Source organism: Lepisma saccharinum, chromosome 4 (assembly GCF_977018435.1).
Source record: "Lepisma saccharinum chromosome 4, izLepSacc3.1, whole genome shotgun sequence".
Taxonomy (NCBI): domain Eukaryota; kingdom Metazoa; phylum Arthropoda; class Insecta; order Zygentoma; family Lepismatidae; genus Lepisma; species Lepisma saccharinum.
Window position 1 is genome coordinate 60,280,211 of NC_139232.1, and position 20,455 is coordinate 60,300,665.

Consider the following 20,455-nt stretch of genomic DNA (forward strand, 5'->3'; position numbering starts at 1 on the left):
ATAGCATAGATATCTACAACTGGTCTTACGCCGTCAAAAACGTACGTTTGAATTACAAGGTTTACAAAGCCCTGAAATCCTGACCAAAACCCAAAAGGATCAATTTCCTACTGTAATATTATTATTTGAAGGGAATATGGACAAGAAGTAGTGAAGATCAAATAATTTATTTTATTAATTGAAGCAACAAACAGTGAAAGTGTTATGCCTGGAATATTTGTGTTTAACGAGGAATTGTTTATTAACATGTCTTTGTTTGATATGTCTAGATCGAACTTGTCGTCGAGGTTCTACAGAACGGACCTGGCGCTGGTGAACATGACAACATGGCCTCGAATTGACAAAGGACACAAGATATTCGACAATAAGTCAAGTTTCCAGAAAAGACTTGCAGAATTCAGGTGAGAAAAACAAACGTAAAAGATATTCAGTTACAGATCATTTTTGTAAAATTATGCATAAATGGGAAAAATATTTAATGTATTCAATACTGCAGGTAACACATCACCACCTGCAATTATTCAATAGCTTTTCTTTTTGTTGTAACGTTTCTTTCATATTCACAACCTGCTACTTCCTGTTCTTCTAGATGAACGTCGTCCTTTTTGTCTATCCTGATGATATTTATCAAAAAATCATTTTCATTTACCCTTTCGAATTTGGTGATCAAACTCTTTTAATTTGGCAGACCAGGGCATTATGGATCAATTTTTGCTTTACAACCGTTTTATTGCTTATAGAATAATGTTAGCGATACAAAACTTTACCAAAATTATAATTGTAGTTTCTACTACATGTTCACAGCGCCGTATGAGCCAGAAATTAATGACACAGTTTATTAAAACATATTTTGTTAGACATTCCATTTGATCCGTTTTGCCCCTAAAGCATGGGTAAAACTGATTACTAACGGGGCAATAGGGATCAGTGTAATTATAAGCATAATAACATAAAAATACTACAAATATAATAATAAAGCAAGTGCTGGATTAAAGTGGTGGAACCTGACATATTTAATTTAATTTCATTTGCTTTATTTTACTTTGCTTTTTGTGCTACTTTTGGCTAATTTGCGAAGATGGGGATCAGTTTGATGAATGATGAAATTGATAAATGGACACTCACAAACATCCATGCCCAGGTCGTGATTCGAACCCAGGACCCCTGGTGTCGTAGCCGGATGTGCTAACCACTCCGCCACGGAGGCCAGCTGAACCTGACATATGCTACACACAAATTGTTTTCTCCCAATAGCATTTACACAACAACGCTCGTGATACCATTTACTGCAGGATTGACACTAAATCCAGTCTCCCATCTGTGTACTTCTTGGGTCATCGTATGATATGTGACAAAATCTGCAAGACTTGCTAGCAAATGTCTAAACTTGATATCAAATTTCTTCTTATTTTCTGCCTTTTGAAACTTCCTGCTTTCTTCTTAGCTTTGGAAATAGATGTCATTGTTGCCTCTTGTTTTGCCTATATTACTGCAATGTGTAGTGGCGATGTGAAGTCCAATGCTGTTGGGCGCTTCGCTTACTGTGGTGATGGCAACAATTGTTGAACATGGTCTTGTGCGTCATCGCCCCTTTCTCTACTGCAACTAGCTGTGCAGGCTGCTGATTTGATGAGGTTTTTCTCGGTAAGATGTCAACCTGCTCCTCAGTTGCTACTACACCTACTGTTCTATCTGTATTGTCATTACTAGCAATTACATTTAACTTATGTACGGGAATCGCACGCTTGTTTAGTAGGAAGATCCCAGTTATCTCCATTAGGGAGAATTCACACCGAAGAAACACGCAACACGCGACACGCAACATGCAACATGCGACATGCAACATGCAACACGCGACACGAGTGTTTCACACCGAAGAGACAAGATGCACGCGGCAAGCGACACTTGGTTTCTTTGCTCAGTTTGCATGATGGTACCGATATAATTACATTAATCAGTTTATTAGTCACCCGAAAATAGCGTAACAAGAGACATTGTTACATGTAAACTGCGTTGTAAAATTTGTGCAAGTTATTGAAACTTGGGAGAGGCATGTTGTGCACGAGAAAACTGAGAAATAATATGCACTGAAATCAAACTGTATACGCTAGACTTTTCAGCCTGAATAAAGCTAATACCTAAACACTAGAGAAATGGTTCTCAACCTTCTTGAAATCATGTCACGGTATTCTTTTTAAGTCAATGCCCTTAGCCGAAGAATTTTCCTCGTAAATCTTTACAGTATTGAAGATTTTATGCATGAATTAACATGTACCTATGAAATCGAACATAACTGTCATGTCGTGTCGTAACTAAAATATTAAAATAATAACATTTTCTGACTGCTTAAAAGCTGAGACTGTTAAGAGGCACTCAGCACACATAAGGACAAAACACAGGACGACACAGAATTATACTGATCATGGGACCAGTCGCCAGAGCCTCGTTAGTCTGCAGTCCAGGGTGTACTACGTGGAAGTGAGGTTGACTATTGGGTGTACTACGTGGAAGGAGCACCCCTTACACCCCTAGTTTGATTACGTGTGTAGGATTGTTGACAAATATAAAAATATGGAAGACAAAGTGGTAACGTCGTCTCCTTGTAATTAAGTGATCCCGGGTTCGATAACCGGGGAGGCACCGGGCAGATCCAGTTCTGATTAGTCTATTTGTGTATAAAATGGACTTAAAAAACGAAAACTCACAACTCAAATATGATATTGGGATTATGATAGTTGTCAACCAGTTTCAGCAGAACATTTCACAGCTCAGGATAGTTGATACGAGGGCACGGCATCGGGTCGCGGCCCGGTGGTTGAAAAGCAATGCACTAGAGTACTTTACCATGTTGACTAATATAGTTTGGACTAAAGTGCCTCTATAAGCTGACTTTTTCAAATAAAAGCAGTCAGGTAAATGGCCAAACCATGGCCTCTTTTCACGATGTTGAAGGCAAATTACAGCCGATAGATAACTGCATCAAAAATCTTGATAAAGCGAAATGAACGTTGTGTTTAAATCTTAAAACATTGTTAAAATATTGTACATATCGATACTTTATTATATCAACAAATTAGAGGATCAAATATAATGCAGGTAGGTTGGGCTCTCTTCTAGAATCTAAATACAGCTCGTTAGAATGAAGCATTCGCTGTGCATGCGCGAACAGCAAACTGAAGCAACACGATGCACGGTATTGAGAAAACGGCACAGTCCGAGAGGCACGTAAGCGACACGCAACACGTGCATCTTGCCGTGTCTCTTCGGTTCGAAAGGTTGCATTGATTACTGAGTGTTGGCTTCCAAGCGACGTGTGTTTCGTGTTGCATGTCGCGTGTTGCGTGTCGCGTGTTTCTTCGGTGTGAATTCTCCCTAAGAAGAGATACTGTCAAGTAACACTACGTTAAACGCGTTAAATAAAAGAGAAAGATCCGTTTTGCCCCGTTTTGGATGATCCGTAATCCCCGATTTGCTTAGTTTTGAAATATGCCAAATGAAGTAAGAACCAGTTGAGTGAGCATATCAAATACTAACACAACAAAATGACATATTCGACCTTTTGACATGTGGAATAATGGAACAGTTACACCACTACATTCTAAAATGAAACGTTACCAAATGTCGCAGAACTTGTACAATTCCTACTTTTTTCGCAGTCTTCATCAACATGCTTCACAACAATCACTTCTAACAGACGCGCGTCAACTGCCACAGCGAACAAAGGCAGTTCGCGGGTAAGAGTGCTCTGCTGTTTGTTTGCACGTTCTTAACTGCAACAATTTTCGAGTTACGTCCCGAAAACATTAGATCGATTCGTAATGCCCTGTGATCCGTAATGACCTGGTCTACCTTACTTTCACCCTTGTTATATTCGATCTAATACGAATAATTATATATTTATATAATTCTGTGGTCGTCTACTATTTTTTATTCCATTGTCTGTTGTTCATTTAATTTTAGTGGTCCTAAGGCTATGTTAGCAACTAAATTATTAAAAATGCTAGAGATCTGACTAATTAGACCAGTGGTTCCCAAAGTGTGCGCCGCGAAATGTTCCAATATTTTCACTCAAATGATATGATTGTTCCAAATATGTGCTTATTTAGTACTTTTTACATGTAAAATTAGGGTGACCAGACATACTCTTTTAGAGGTTCATATACTCTATACTGTTTTCAATTTGCAAAAATCCCCAAATATACTCTTTTCCATAAAACAAAGGTAAATATGATATTGAACAACATATAAAATCGAAGTCACACACAGAATGTTCATCGGTTTCTGAGACACGTAAGTTGGATAGTTTCTTCAAGTGTATTGATGGATACAGTAAGTCAATATGGTTTGGAAACTAAGGTTGTTGGATTTGTAGCAGATAATGCGCCATTAAATTTTGGTAGCATAAACAAGACAACATCAGGAAATAAAAATGTGCACAGAGAGTTAGAATGCAGATTAGAAAGAAATATTTTGCCTATTGGTTGTGGGGCTCATATTCTGCATAATGCAATTTCTGTACCTTGTGCGAAAATAATACCCATAGATGTTGAGAACTTGGTTTTCAAAATATACAATCATTTTAGTATTTTTACTGCGAGAACAGAAAATTTGAAAAGATTCTGTGAATTTATTGTGTGCCATTATGAGGGTCTTTTATACCACTCAAAGATAAGATTCCTCTCTTTACTTTAATTATACGTCAGTATGAAGCGATAAAGGCCTATTTTTTGAGTGAGGAAAATGCCCCAATTGCTATAGTCAATTTTTTTCAATATGATACAAGTGAACTATGGCTATATTTTCTGCATGCGCGGCTACTCCTGTTTAATGATACTATTTTAAAATTTGAAAGGTGTGATATAACAGTAATTGAAGATTCTGTTCAATATCTTCAACTTCTACTGAATAGAACAGAACTTTTCCCCATTCCCAGCAAAAAGTTTACTTATGATCAGTGACGTGCACTGAGGAGTAGCTAGTTTAGCAGAGATAGATCAATCAATCTCACATCTCGAATTATATTCAAATCACAACATTTATTGTCTTGTTAAAGCCACCACAGCTCATACGCAACACCTTCTTTTCCACGCGCTTCTCGTCCATCGGTGTTCTCCGCGGGCAAAGCAGGCCGGATACCCTAGCTCGCTCTTCTTCAGCCAGGCCAGTTTCCAGGTAGAAACGGCCGGCCCAAGGAAAAGGAAGATTTCTACCTCTACTTCCCTTGCCCCCACGCTCCCCGCTGCAATGGTTGAAAGCCCAGGCTTTCAGGTCCCCCAGTCTATCTCCTATAGGACAGATAGGGGATTGGTTTCTCATAATTTTTTTGTAAATCCTCTAAAGAACACAGGGTAAAATTTTCTGCAGTACTTATGTTCTCTGTATTTACACAATCTTTTACACGTTGTACAATATGTGTGTATGTATAATATGGGATGTAGTTTTATTGTTTATAAAATGGGAACGTGTTATGTGCAGACAATAATGTTATGCTTTCTTTCTTTCTTTTTTCCTTTTTCAAATATGGAATATATAATGATTAAATTACAAATATGTACTCAGGCTCTCTCTGACTCTCGTTTTAGTAGTGTTTTATTTAAATATACTAATATATTGGCCTGTAACAGTCATAAATACGGATGTATTTATTTGGGCAAGAGAACGCGTGTTCATATTGTTGTTGCTTTGGTTTATTTTACTTCGCTTTTCTGCCACATTTGGTTATCGCGAAAATGAGGATTGAGTGATGATATGATGAAATTGGTGAAGGGACCTCATATGAACAATCCAGGCCAGGATTCGAACCCGTGATGAGTGCGCATTCTTGTCCTATGTGTTGCAGTGAATAATGAAATAATTTGGAATGAAAAATGTATCTCAGAACTCAAAAAGTCAAATGAATATCATTGAAGAAACTACAAAAAAGTGTGTTGTGTTTTGTTTCCTGTCACCAAATCAACCAAGCGCGGGGAGTGGTTATCACAGCGCGCTACGACACCAGGCGTTCCGGGTTCGAACCCCGACCCGGGCATGGGCGTTCCCTGTGCTCGTCCCTTCATCAGTTTCATCGTATCATCTTCACAATTAACCAAATGTGACAAAAAAAACGACGCTAAGTAACAAAAATGAAATCGAATCATTGATTGATTGCTCAAATTGGTTTATTTTACTTCGCTTTTCCGCCACCTTTGGTACAACAAAATAGATAAAGGAACACAAACAAAGAACACAAATGGCCAATCCGAGATTCGAACCCAGGATCTCTGGCTTAGAGTCAAATCAAATAGTTTTTTTATTTTCGAATGTGGGTGGGGGTTACGTGTACTTTTTTCTAGTACTCATTCATAATTTTGCAATCTTTTCCTGTTATTGACATTCTTCTTTTTTGAAGGAATACTGGCCCTAAAGGGAGAAGGGGTGTGACTCACACCAACCCCCCCCCCCCCTTGAGCACGCCACTGACTGCTACCCCAAGTGTCGACGTCACCGCACGTCACTGCTTATGATACTTGTAAAAGTAGGGAATAAGAAGGAGAAGTATGCATACTCTGTTTCAAATAGATTTTGCCGTATTGTGAAGTGGTAAATTACTTAGAAACAAGGTCACTTCGTTTTTTTTGAAGATGTCAAGAAACTGAGGTATTTACTCCTTGACTCAAGAATTTCCTATGAACAATTTCAAGAGTAATTTTCATATATCCATCAACAGGCAAAACATATTTCAAATTCATTGGAATTTAATGATAATTATATTTTTGACACTTACTGTGCAATTTCAAAAGCCGTTGAAAAACATCTTGAAGATTAGGGGGGGAGAAGAAAAGAAGCAATGATGGGTGAGTGGAGGTCAGTGTACAAAGATTTAGTACAGGCTGGGTCAAATTTAAAAGTGATTGTGCCGGTTATAAAATTCTTGTTTACTCTACTCTGCCTGGTACGAATGTTGATTGTGAAAAACTCTTCAGTGTTATTAAAACCTTTTGGCAAGAGGAAAAACGTACATTCCTGGTGTCAACACTCGAACAAGTAATGAAAGTGAAATTTAATGTGGACATGACCACAATTAAGGACGATTTATACATACTCAAGAAAGCAAAATCATTCCAGAAGTATGAATGATGGTGCCCATTGGTGAGAAAGTATTTATAATTAGTTAATTACATTAGACCCATAAGTAATTTGAAACTGTAGAGTGTAGGCCTATTTTATAGGGACTATAAGAGAAGCAATAACAAATAGCCACCATTATTTTCGTTTTCTTTTTATGTTTTGTGCATGCGCACCTTCAACCTATAGATTATACTCTTTTTGGTCAACAAATATCTGGTCACCATATGTAAAATGTTTCTGAATTTGAAATATGTATTTATTTTTTAACTTAATGCAAGCTACCTAACCACGCTAACTGAGCATTTCAAGGGTGCCTCGGGAGAATCTTGAAACATTAGTGAAACTAAAAAGTTTGGGAACCCCTGAAGACACGAATACCTATTTACACTATAGTATGTTCTCTCTCTCTTTGGTGTCTATATTCACACTTTACAACTTATGCTTTTATTCCCACTTGTCTCTTTTCTCGTTGAAGGGACAAAATAATTGGCAGCTCTGAAGACAATAGCATAAACGAAGCAATGAAATGGTACAACTATGTCAACAGCGCCATGTTGGATCACCTCACAAATCAAATCAAAGAGACAGATAACAGTGGAGTATGGCGGTAAGTAATTACCCAAGTAGTCGACTAGTAAAATTTTACAGACCGTGCGAAACATCCCTTTTAATCTTAATTCTTGATGAGTTTAGATTGATTGATTGATTTTAAAATGATGGGCACGTTAGAATATAGGATATCACGCAATATAGGAATAAACCCCTCAACCTAACCCAACCTAACCTAACCTAACCTAACCTAACCTTAAAAAAATACTTTATACCTTAACTGAAACAATTTGGAAGACAGGACCCTAACAAGAAAAAAATGTCTGTTAGAAACCTCCATTGATAAAACTAACCTCATACTACTGTTTCGGAGGCTGAGGCTGAGGCTGATAAGAGGCACAGAGGATTATTCTGGCCGTGGGTCCAGGCGCACGAGATTTGATGAGTTTTGTATATACTGTTGATAAACCACTAGCAAATGTTTGTTTTTAAAAACATAGCGGTTCGGATCCCACTTTAAACTGTAGGTCCAGTCCCGATTAGCCTTACTGTGCATAAAGTGGCCTTAAAACACAAACTCAATCAATCAACCATGTAGGTATATACAGTATCAATACAGAAAAGGTATATTTACACATAATTTTTTATTTGCTTTAGTGAAACTGTTCCAAATTTTACAGGGCAGAAAAAGCCTTTCATTAAAAAAGATATATCTATGTGTATGGTGCCAAAAACCATAGAAACATTTTTAAGCGTATATTTTTAAAAAAATTAAAGAATCTATTTAAATTTAAAAAATCAACAAAAAAGTTTTTTTTAAAAATAAAAATCATGATTTTTATCCACCCTGGAATGTATACATATGTTTGTTACATACTTGTGCTAATACGATATTTTCTTTATTATTCTACCCCTTAATCTAAGTTTTTCTCTATTAATACGTCAATCAATAGAAGTTTATGCCCATAATTCCTCAAGAGATGTGTGTGTCTGTGTGTTAATTATTTGTCAATTTTCCACTCTTCCCTACTGATTTTGATTATAATTTTTTCATGAATATTCTTTCAGATACTTACTGGCATTTAAGAATCTCCTGAGGAGCATAGAAAATATAGGAATATCGGTCGTGTACGGGATCAACTATTTCGGCAGGGGGGTTCTCACCCACCAGAATTTCGTCCATTATGTCCGCCACGACGTGCTGGGAAACGACCTCCTGAACGCCTCTCTCAACTTCGTGCCTCGTTTGAAGAGAGCTTACAAGGAGCTGGAGAATACCCCCAACTACATCTCCATGAACGAGAGGTAAGCCAGGAAAGGGTGACTGTGATAGGTATTTGAAGCCTGTATATATTTCAGGTTATGTATGTAGAGGATTGACAGCCTTAAGAAGGATGTACTGTACTAAGGATGGAAGATTTCTCGATGAGAATATCATGAATTGGTTAGAAGTTTAGATTCTCAGGCAGAGAAAATCTCCAATTTTTCTAGAATATTGAAACCACTACAATCATTTTGAACAACCCTGTATAATATTCTCAAATTATGGGACTACGACCTACTTCTGAGATCGATATTCTGACTTAAAAATCTTACCCAACTGTTTGTTTCGTCCATACCTTTCTTTTGATATATTACATGACTACATTTGGATGAGGGGTGTAAGGGGTGATCTTCCACGTAGTACACCCAAATGTCAACCTCACTTCCACGTAGTACACCCTGAACTGTAGACTAACGAGGCTCTGGCGATTGTCCCTATGGCCAGTATAATTTTGTGTGTTGTCTGTGTTTTGTCGCTATATGTGCTGAGTGCCTCTTTGCAGCCTCAGCTTTTAACCGGTCAAAAATTTTTAAGATTTTAGTGACAACACGGCATTACAGTTATGCTATTTTAGTTATGGTAAGGGGCTGGACCCCGTATAGTGTGACGGGTGCAAACAAGACTACTAGTCTTGGGGTGCAAAATAGCCTTAGTGCTGACGCACCCAGAATTTTAAATTTAAAATAAAAAATATATATATTTGGATGACTTCGTGATTTGACCTTTTGGAGTCACAGTATGTACTTAAAACCACCTTCAAGGTCAAACTTTTTAGTGACATCCATCATAGTATTTCTGTCTGACCTATGACTGATTGATTTAGCATGGGTGCCTGTTATTAACATTCCATGCAGGTTAAAGTCACATATTCAGTCTTTGACTGGTCAAATAAGACCTCTTAAATTCACCTGAACAACTTTGTTTAAGTCCCAATTTTGTGGAGAGTGATTTGAAAAAGCTTTACTAAGCTGAAGTACAGCGCCTTGAAAACTTAGTGTGGAAAACGACACAAGAAACTGGTTCCCCAGACGGATGAGAACATAGATGGCAGTGCGATCAGTATCGGTACTAATTTTCTTATGAAAGTAATGCGGCTTTGTTAGTTTTTGAAATATATTATGTAGATTTGTTTGTCTTGAAAGGCGGTACGTGAATTGATGGAAACAGTTATATTTGTGGAGTGATTTGCAGTCACGAAATGGCATTAATTTGGAAGAAAAGTAAAATAAAATCAATAAATAAATAGCATGCGTGCGTAACACAAGAAGAAACATCGCAATGTGATTCCGGACGTCAGGTCTTGTACTGTGTATTAGAGTTTATTTTTCTATGTAATTAGAATATAAATAGTATCCTGAGAGATATTTCATACCGAGGTGACAAACCACAAGTGTCGTTTGGAAGCGAGCAGTCCGTAATCAATGCGGCCTTTCGAACCGTAGCGACACAAGCTCTGACTGCACCGTTTCCTCAAGGAGATTTTAGACCAAAGCGACATGCGACATGCGACAAACGATACGAGGATTTCACACCAAATTGACACGGGTCCTTCGGTCCAAGGCAACTTTCATACCGAAGCGAGACGCGACACATTTCGCTTGGAAACGAGCCAATCAAGAGCAACATTTCACATTGTAAAGGCATGACGGGCAGCACAGGCCAGCTTTCGGTTGGTGAAATCCTCAAGCGATAAGTGTCGCGTGCCGCTTTGGTGCACAATATCCCTAAAGCAAGGCCCTCATTGCATCGCGGATGCGCAAACAACAAATTACGGCATCACGTTGCAAACTAGTGAGGAAATGGCCCAGTTTGAGCGACACACAAGCGACAAAGCGACACGTATCACTTATCGTGTCGCCTAGATCTGTTGCTCTTACAATTAGCAGTAAACGCTTGCTAATAGACTGAAGTACGCTTCAAGGCTGTTGCTTGTCACTTAGTTGGGAACTCCCCCTGTAACGCGTCGCTTCGGTTTGAGCACCCTTCCTTTAAGGAGCTTTCCGACCGAAGTAACAAGTAGCATACGAATACGACATATGAACGTGTCGTTTGCTGTTTCGACCCTCATGCGCAATGAATGCTATTTTACAGTCTTGAAGTGTGTGTCACTAGTGTGACAGTGTGAACATCCCGTGTCGCTTGTTCCATTGGTCTGAAAGTTTCGTTACACTCATGTGGGTTTCCCCTTGTCGTTTCATGCAATCATCATTATCATCATTGCCGCGATTAATTTAAAGCGGAAGAAAAGAGACAGTAAATATAAAAAAATATAAATGCTTCTGTGTGTATATCTTTAAAAGAAATGATGATGATGATAATAATTATGAACCTAATTCATACACAAACATTTAGTTACCAAGAGCATTCCACGCGTATTTTTTCTCCTGTATTATTAATGAAAGTATAACGATAACAGGACGTGGTCGACTGTACAGAATGTTTGTTAATATCTTCGCGACCACTGAACTAAATATCGTATCAATTATCACATTCATAGAAATGCTTCATGTAAAAGAATCAGACGTTGCAGCGAAAACTAAATTTACTTCCATTATAAGCAGACGAATACCATGCACCGAGACCAACACCAGCGCCTCTAGCGGTATCATATTCGAGTGGAACAAGCCAGAGAGCCCAGAACCGTGCCGTTTTCCACACTACGTCATTCAAGGCGCTGTAGCTGAAGTATACTAAGTTATCTCTCTCTCCCTTTTTTTTTTAGGAGAATGGAGATTCTGACCAATAAGAAGACAGAATCCAATGTGAATGACGCAATCAGATACTTCGACTCGATGGCTACACACGTGGACGAGCTAAGGCTCCTTCAAAGGCAACTCAGAATCCAAATAAGGTAGATCTTTAGTTACTGGATTGTATCATGGTAGCTTTCAGAAGTACTCAAACGTTAATAAGAGTTTTGTTTGAAACACCCTAGTTGCGATACCAACTTTATTCATACAATCAATTGATTTAGCTGAAATTTCATTTTCAACCTAATTAACAAAGCTGCAACTTAAGTAACTGTTGTAAAGAATTAGTTACCATCTTGAATGGTAAGTTTTAGCAAGTGCGATCCGTGTAAAATTCTCTGTACTTAGAGTAAGCTTTTCTGTATATTCTAGGGATATTGTCAACTCCTATCTTCAAGATGCAAACAAGAAGGAAGCAGTAGGCATTGCTATTCTGGTATTAGTGTTAGTTGTTTCTCCCATCATCATCATTCTGGTCAGAAACGCTGTAGCAACAATACAGGTAATATGAATGAGTAATCTTTTAGTATATAATCACCATATCTACTGTGACAAGTTTGTAAAATGTAATGTGCAAGGCTCAGGGGTGCCCACAGGGGGGATTATGGCGCAGGTTGCGCCATCGAGATTATTGGGGGGGATTTTTTCCCTTCAAATAATAAAAAAATCGACATTTATATCTTTTTCCAAAATATATGTAAAGATTTTACACCTTAAATGCACCATATTTAATCCATTAGATGAAAAAAGAAAGTGTTTAGGAGTATTATCAAAGTTGTTGGGCTGGGGAGATATCCAACTTTTACATATTAGACCTTAATTGACATGTGGCTTCTGGAGGGGAATCGAATTAAATTGTGGGAGGACAGGTCTTAGGTCTCAACTCTAGGTCTTAGATTATGGCGGGCATTTTAGTTAGAGGGGGGGATGAGCATTAAATTGAGGGGATATCGAAATCTTGTGTATTGCTATTGTCTTAGACTGTTGCGGAAATTTTGGTGTGGAGACTGAGAATTAATTTATTGGAGGAGGCAATATCCACTCTTCAATATCAACAGTAAGTCTAAAATTAATTGAGTATTAAATTTAAAGGGGGAGATAGAAAGCTCTTGATAAAGTGTTAAACCTTAGATTGTCAAGGGATTTCTGTAGCGGAGAGAGAGTTCGAACATTAAATTTTGGAGACTGTATTTAGCGATAAGGCATCCACACGTTTTCGACCCCGAATGTGAAAAAATAGAAGCTGGAAAAGACTAAGAATGTACTGACATCCTATTAAATTAATATTCTTGAAAGCCTGCAAAGAAATGGATGTAAAAATTTTCTTGCTCGCAATATTGTCTTTTTAGGATGCGTGTTTGGCGCTTTAATGAGGTGAAAGTGAAGTTTTTATACTTGTACTATAGCTGCATTACAAGACAAGCGATATTCTCGATTATGATGAACGATTTTAGGGGTGGTCTTGAGTGATGGGCACCCCTGTTAAGGGAGGAGGGGAAATCAAGTATAGTGTTCAGTAAGGCTAAAAAAATGTTACTTTCGGTAGACACGTTGTCGTAATTAAATACTTTGTGGAGATTACGATATGGTTTGAGGGCGCGAATGATATGATTTGGGGGGGGGGTACGCATGACATGATTTGGGGTGCACATGACATGAATTTGGACGGGATGCGCCATTGGCCTTGGGTGAGGGGATGGGCAACATTGGCAAGGCTTAATGTTTGTGCTGTAAATTGAGCTTTTATACAGTAGTTTTGAGCTCATTTACCCATAAGTATTTCTTTAGCACAACATAGGCTATTTTTAACTGGTTAGATTATGAATTTTGTATGAATTTTCTCTCGTAGAGGCATTGCTGTTGTTTTTTTCTGTATTGTCACTTTTTCTTTTATTTTTAGGAACTTTTAGATGCTTTCACGAGTGAAAATCTAGAAATACTGATGTGAATAAAACGCCATTCGGCTCTGTTCTACATTTCTATTTCGAAGTGTGCTCTCTTTTAACGATTTACTTTGCAGATATTGTTATGCAACAATTTGTAGTAAATTATGTACTTTTTATTAGCGTGTTGTAACTATTTTACTCGCTTTTACATCTCTTGGTGAACGAGCACGGGACGAACATCAAAATAGACAGAGGACAAACACAAAGATACAGGCATGCCTTTCCAGGGATCAGAACGTAGATCTTTGGAATGACAGCCGAACAAGTTTGGATTAATAGTTGAAGGTTACAACTTTAAACCCCACAGCCCTGACTGAAGCGAGCTCTAAGATGACACCCTTTCAAATCCCACACGGAAGAGATAGCATGACCGAAATGGTGGAATTATACATTAAGTTCCGTTTCTACTAACAACCCCAGAATAAATCTACTTTGAAGTAATTATAGTTTTAATTTAATTTAATGAAGTTTTGAACGTAAGCGGGACACGTCTTTCCAATGTAGCTTTACACTAACTACGTATTTCATCTTGGAATTTTACTTGATGTTTCCCTGTTCTATATAATTTAATAATAATTGTCTTGAATGTGTCTTTTTAACGTATACAAAAAGGTAACCAGAGATTTTATTTCTCCACATTCGATATAACATTGACCACTTTTTTTTTTGTACAATTCATTATTTCAATAGTTGTATTTCCTATTACGTACTAATCGAGGGATCCCGGCTGGAGGTACACAGGGGTTCGGATCCCACTTAAACTGTAGGTCCAGTCCCGGTTAGCCTATCTGTGCATAGAAACTCTAACCCTATTAAGTACATTTTACTTTGGCTTTGACTTATTAACTTTCCTTTGACCCTTTGATTATCTAAGTTGGTTTTATATCCACTTTATGCGCGGAGAGGATAACCAGGACTGAACCTACAGTTTATAGTGGGTTACCTGGATATCGAACCCGCGCCCCCTTGATTACGAGGCGGCGGCGTTACCATCAATGCTTATGGTTATCAACTGCCATTGCCAACGTGTGTAGCAGATAATGCAGAACATGGAAACTGGGTATTTGCCTACTGGGTCCAAAATTAATTAATTAATGTCGCTTGCATTGTTCTCTCACCAGGCCACTCATAACCTGAAGATAAAAATAGGCGACGTTAATTAAGTCAACCAACATAGTGTTATATAATATTATAGTGTACAGGGTCTTTCAGAATGATTTGAACGATAACGAAACTTTCCATAAGGAATATAACATTACCAGATATCGAGTATCCCGTGAAATAGCCGGTCCGTGTTGAGTGAGCAATGTCAATTTCATGCATGATTTAGTATAGAAACACCACCAACGAACTATCAAAGTTTAATTGGCAATGGTTAACATGGAGCTACTTCACAACATTCCCTAATTCTCTCCACGTCGGCTTCTGGGGGTATGTCAAGGACACTGTCCAAATCGACTCCCGAACGATTTGCCTGAACTGCAAGATGCATGGACAATCAATTGATGTAGCCTCTTCAATGAACAATAACGTCTGGAAATAACCATCGTCACTGCTCGACTCAACACGGAAGCCTCACGTGAAATTGTACGATGCAAAAGGCTTCTCGTCACCACTGGCAGCCATTTAACTTCTACCTGGTGGTAGAATTATGAACTATGGCGACCGTTCCTAAATAAACTTTAAGATGTGTTCGAATGTATTCCGCGGGAAATTTGATCACTGGTAATGCTATATTCCTCATGGAACGTATTGTTATCGTTCAAATCATTTTGAAATGCCCTGTATTATATAATGTATGGTTTCCCGTTGCAGCTGTATGCGGCCAGCCTTGTCCTGAAGGCACGAGAACTGAAGAAGGAGAAGAGGAAGAGCGACACCCTGCTCTTCCAGATGCTCCCCCCGAGCGTGGCTCAGCAGCTGAAGCAGACGAGACAGGTAATTCGATTTGTGGAGTTTCTGTCGTTTCCGCGAGAATGGCTCGTTTCGAACTGTCCACGGAACTTTATCAGGAAGTGTAAATGGAGACCGGATCTTAGGGTCGGTAAGGCAGGTGTTCCGAAATCCGATTTGGCGTAATTGCGGTAGGATATGTTTGCATTTCCCGTTACTGGACACAAGTCAATTTCCCTAGGGGTTTTCACTGTGAGAAGGACACTCGTTTGATCTGACGCGCCATGGTGTGGAAAAGTTCATGAAACGAATTAGAGCTGTGTTTATGGGTCATATCGAATCATCTTAATTCATGTATGTTAATTATAACCTGTTTCGAGCAACTAGCTGGTATAACTCATAAATGCGGAATGCTTTCAGGTGCCATGCTGTCAATCCTTCAGATGGAGCAACCTGTCACCTTGTGAGAGATCCATGAGGATCAACAGAATATAATAATTTCGACAGGACTTTGGCCACCTCACTCACCCGATCTCACACCGCGGACTTTTTCCTTTGGGGACTCTGGGCCTCCCCGATGGCGCAGTGGTAGCCTCGTCGCCTTGTAATGAAGGGGTCCTGGGTTCTATACCCGGTGGAGGCACAACTGGTTCGGATCCCACTTTAAACTGTAGGTCCAGTTCCAATTAGCCTTACTGTGCATAAAGTGGACTTAAAACACCAAATCAATCAATCAATCCTTTGGGAACTGCTGAAGCAGAGATGATGTTAAACCAACTCGCAAACGTTGAACCGACGAAATTGCCCCCTTCACTCCCTGCTATTTCGCAGCAACATTTGTCAATATGATAAGATGTGATAAGATACCCTGTGTTTGCTGTAATTGAACTTATTCAGGCATGTTGCACCGTTTGAACTTCCTACAATAATCAGCTTTTCTTCAATAGTTAATTTGCCGGGTGAACACTATGTGTATTCTGTGCAACGATAGAGAAGAATTATACACGCACCACATTAATTGTTGAGTAGTACACAGACTGTTCAGTATTCTCCCTGGCTTTTACAAACCTTTCGTGTACAATCCCGGACACTCCAGTCTTTTAACGATACTTTTCAATGCCACTGGATGGTTGAAATCCAGTTCTTGACTCTGTGCTCCACTCATATTTCTGGCTCTTAAGATGTCTGATTTGTAAATGCGTCATTTGTAAATGATTAGTCAGCTTGTCATTCATATAGATTTATTATCGATTAATCGAGTGGTGATTCTCATTTTGGAATCGAAAAGATGACTTCCACAAGGTAGTGTTTGCAAGTACTCTTTTCTAAGCTTGATTTTTATTTCTATAATGGATTAATAATTTTATTATTTTTGATTATTTAATTGATTTCACCGTCTACGTATGTATGTTTCTGTTTGCTAATTGAATTGTTTCTATTTATGTTATTTGTGTATGTAAATATATACAACTGTGTATATTCTCTTATAAAATCAAAATAAAACAATTGTTTTGATACTTCGATAGTTGATATAGACTGATAATGAATGTTTAAGGGGTAAAACTGAGCGGTTTTGAGAAATTTAAGATAAGAATAAATATAAATGGAATCATCATTATGATTGTCCCAGCATCCAAGAACGAAAGTTTACTTCAAACCTTCTTTACCAAACCAATCAATGATTAATTTAAATTTACTGAGTCAAATATTCTCTTTTGAAGGAATCGACAGCTCAAAATTGAAATAGTTCAACCGCCATATATAAATAGGAACGTGAATGATTGTTGAAGATACGAATAAAATAAAGTTCATGTTTATGACACTCATTGTGTTGTTTCAAGGTACCTGCTGAGTGTTACGAGACTGTGACTGTGTACTTCAGCGACATCGTGGGATTTACAGAGATAGCTGCTGAAAGCACACCTTTAGAGGTAAGATGGTAATCTTATTTAAATAACTCGAGTTCTGATTTGTAATTGCCTACTAAGCATTTCATTTATAACTGCAAGATGTCTCAGAGCCACACGAATCTTATAGATTATGTTATATCTTTACATAACTTTATGTAGCTATATGTTGTCTTCATTTTTCCATTTATGTAGAGCGAATATTATGAATGTATTGTCTAGGAAACGTATAGCTTGTAGTCAGTACTCTGGAGTTTTTACTATTGCAGAACAATGTTTTTGATTAGAACTATATAAGAATTCATGATAGAAACTCAAGATTTGCTTAGAGCTTCAACTAATCTGCACCGGCTAACATTTGAGATGTACTTTATAGAACTAGTTGAGTAATTATAAGTAGCGTCAGTTGTACAGGGTAAAAATTGGGAACGCCAAAAATCTATCTCGCCCGAGTAAAAATTTTATCTTGAGCTGTCTCTCACGTTTGTTCCAAGAAAAGCTCTATATGGCGCCCTAGGATGCAGCCCCCTTATCCTACACCCACTACGGACCTGGTCGTCATACCATATAAACTATTTATGACGTGATGTTTACAGGCTGTTGCTGTTGAAACAAGAAACAGGACAAAGCTTTCGTATTTTCCAAAGACAGATTTTTTTTACAATTTCTACGATTTTGTTGACTGCATGCTTATATATCGTGCGTTGATAAGAAAAACAGAAGGGAGTACAGGAATAATTTGAACCAAGGAGAACTGACTCGATGGCAATGCGCGTTAAGTGATCGACTTTCCATTTTTCCATTTTCCATAATAATTACTGTGTAACGTCGTCACATGAACAATTCAAGACTTTCCGATGTGTAGTTTATTTCTCAACTAGCTGATTGTCCGGAGTTGCCCGGGTATTTATTTATCCCAATCTTTTATTAGACATGAATATAATGAATTCTAACTATAGTGTAAAATGAACTTGGAGGTGAATGGCATTATTCATCTCAGCAACCCAGAAAACTATGGATTCCACACTAATATCGGTCGTTTTAAATGTCACCCCCTTCCCCCCCCCCCAGAGGTACCAGGGCTGTCTTGGAGTTGAATGAAATTGGGAGTGTCACTATTCATCTTAGCAAACCAGAAAACTATGGATTCCACTCTAATATCGGTCGTGTTACATGTCACCTCCTTCCCACTCCATCCCTAGGGGTGCCAAGGGTTCTTTGGAGTTGAACGGGATTGGGAGTGTCACTATTCATCTCAGCGGCCCCGAAAGCTATGGATTCCACACCAATATCAGTCGTTTTACATGTCACCCCTTCCCACCCCCAACCCTAGGGGTGGCAGGGGTGTCTTACACCCACAGTATTTCTTTTCAGATTGTAAGTCATATGTGTACCAAGTTTGGTCATCGTGAATGTCACCATTTAGCTTAGAGACTCCGAAAACTATGGATTCGACACTATGTAGGTCATTTTTTAAATTTTATTTTTCACCCCCTCTCACTCTCCATCCCGATAGGTGATGAACTTGGAGTTGATGCGAGGAAATGAATATTGGGGGATCCGATATTCCGTGGAAAAGACGTTCTGGTCTTTTTAGGTACCAGAACATAAGCGCATACCCTCGAATGTTGAGTTGAGTTGAGTTAATGTGGTGTTCTAAGTCCACTTTATACACAGGAAGGCTAATTGGGACTACAGTTTAATGTAGGATCCAAACCACTATGTTCCTCCACCAAGTATCGAACCCGGGAGCCCTTGATTACAATGCGACGACACAACCACTGCTCCATCGGGGAGGCTCATACCCTCGAATGTAGGCGGGTGGAGGCGGAAACTTCCGCTTGTTATCCCCTTTCGTATCGTATCGTATAATATCTAGAGAGAGGAATATATTTACGCCGAACTGATTCAAACAGAAATTCACACATTACAACTATTTGTTCCAGTTTTCCTAATTTTATAATTTAGTGGGGTTTTATTTAGTTTTGACTTGAAATGTAGAATATCACTACGAAGTAAATTTTCAAGAATTCAAACTTTAGATTTTATGATTTTGAATTTTTATTTGATATAGTTGAAAAATGTTTACCGTTAAATTCGTGTTTTTTTTTTTGACAGACCTTAGCCACAAAATAATTATAATAATGTCTTCCTTCTTTTTATGTTTCTCAAGTAACCCCTACCCCCAAGAAACAAGCTTTTATAAATTCTGTTCTCCATCTGCTGTTGCTGATGGATGTGTGTTGTACAGTACGACCTACGACCTTTGTCTCGTTACATCATGTCTTTCAGTCTTGCAGGCAACAGAGAGTATGCAGCTTGTCAGTCTTGAATTGGGCGTAGTCATACGAAATTCAGTGACTGCTAAGTTGCCTATTTGGTGGCAATGTTGTGGTTTTTGAAAGTTAATTTAGCAAAATCCTATTCCTTGATTATTGTTAAATCCTCCCTTGTAATTTTTTTTATCTTAGTAGTGGTAAAGGCCATATAACCAGCGCGAGAAAGTATGAACCCCCCTCATGCAGATTTGCCTACACTTAAAACTAGCTCAACATGCCCATATGAGCTTTTTGCTCAAGTGTAGAACCCCGTCTAATCCAAGATTTTTGTAAAAATGCCCTCATGGATTCCATGAGAAAGTATGACCCCCCCTTAGATTGATTTGTCTACACTTACAGAAGGCACTTCTGTGAGATTGTTGTCCATAATCCTGTCAAAAATATGTCCCTCCTCATATTTTTTTTGACCACACTTAAAACTAAGCCATACGTATTAACACACACCTACACCCACCCACACCCACCCACGCATATTCACTTCCGGTCCACTTCCGGTCCACTTCCGGTCTACTTCCGGTTTACTTCCGGTCTACTTCCGGTCCACTTCCGGTCTACTTCCGGTCTACTTCCGGTCCACTTCCGGTCTACTTCCGGTTTAAGTTCAATTGGACACCAGGCTCATCTTGCATATCTAGTACTA

At 38.5% G+C, this 20,455-nt stretch overlaps 1 protein-coding gene across 1 annotated transcript in view; it reads left to right on the plus strand.

Annotated features, from left to right (window-relative positions):
- Positions 1 to 284: 284 nt before the first annotated feature.
- The window catches only part of LOC145987166 (uncharacterized), a 38,834-nt gene continuing 18,663 nt past the window's right edge, over positions 285 to 20,455 (plus strand). The window contains exons 1-7 of the mRNA XM_083121677.1: positions 285 to 401; positions 7,583 to 7,714; positions 8,725 to 8,961; positions 11,703 to 11,831; positions 12,103 to 12,232; positions 15,492 to 15,614; positions 17,411 to 17,500. Coding sequence (XP_082977803.1) covers positions 319 to 401; positions 7,583 to 7,714; positions 8,725 to 8,961; positions 11,703 to 11,831; positions 12,103 to 12,232; positions 15,492 to 15,614; positions 17,411 to 17,500 — 924 coding nt within the window. The 5' untranslated portion in view covers positions 285 to 318. The remainder of the gene's footprint in view (positions 402 to 7,582; positions 7,715 to 8,724; positions 8,962 to 11,702; positions 11,832 to 12,102; positions 12,233 to 15,491; positions 15,615 to 17,410; positions 17,501 to 20,455) is intronic.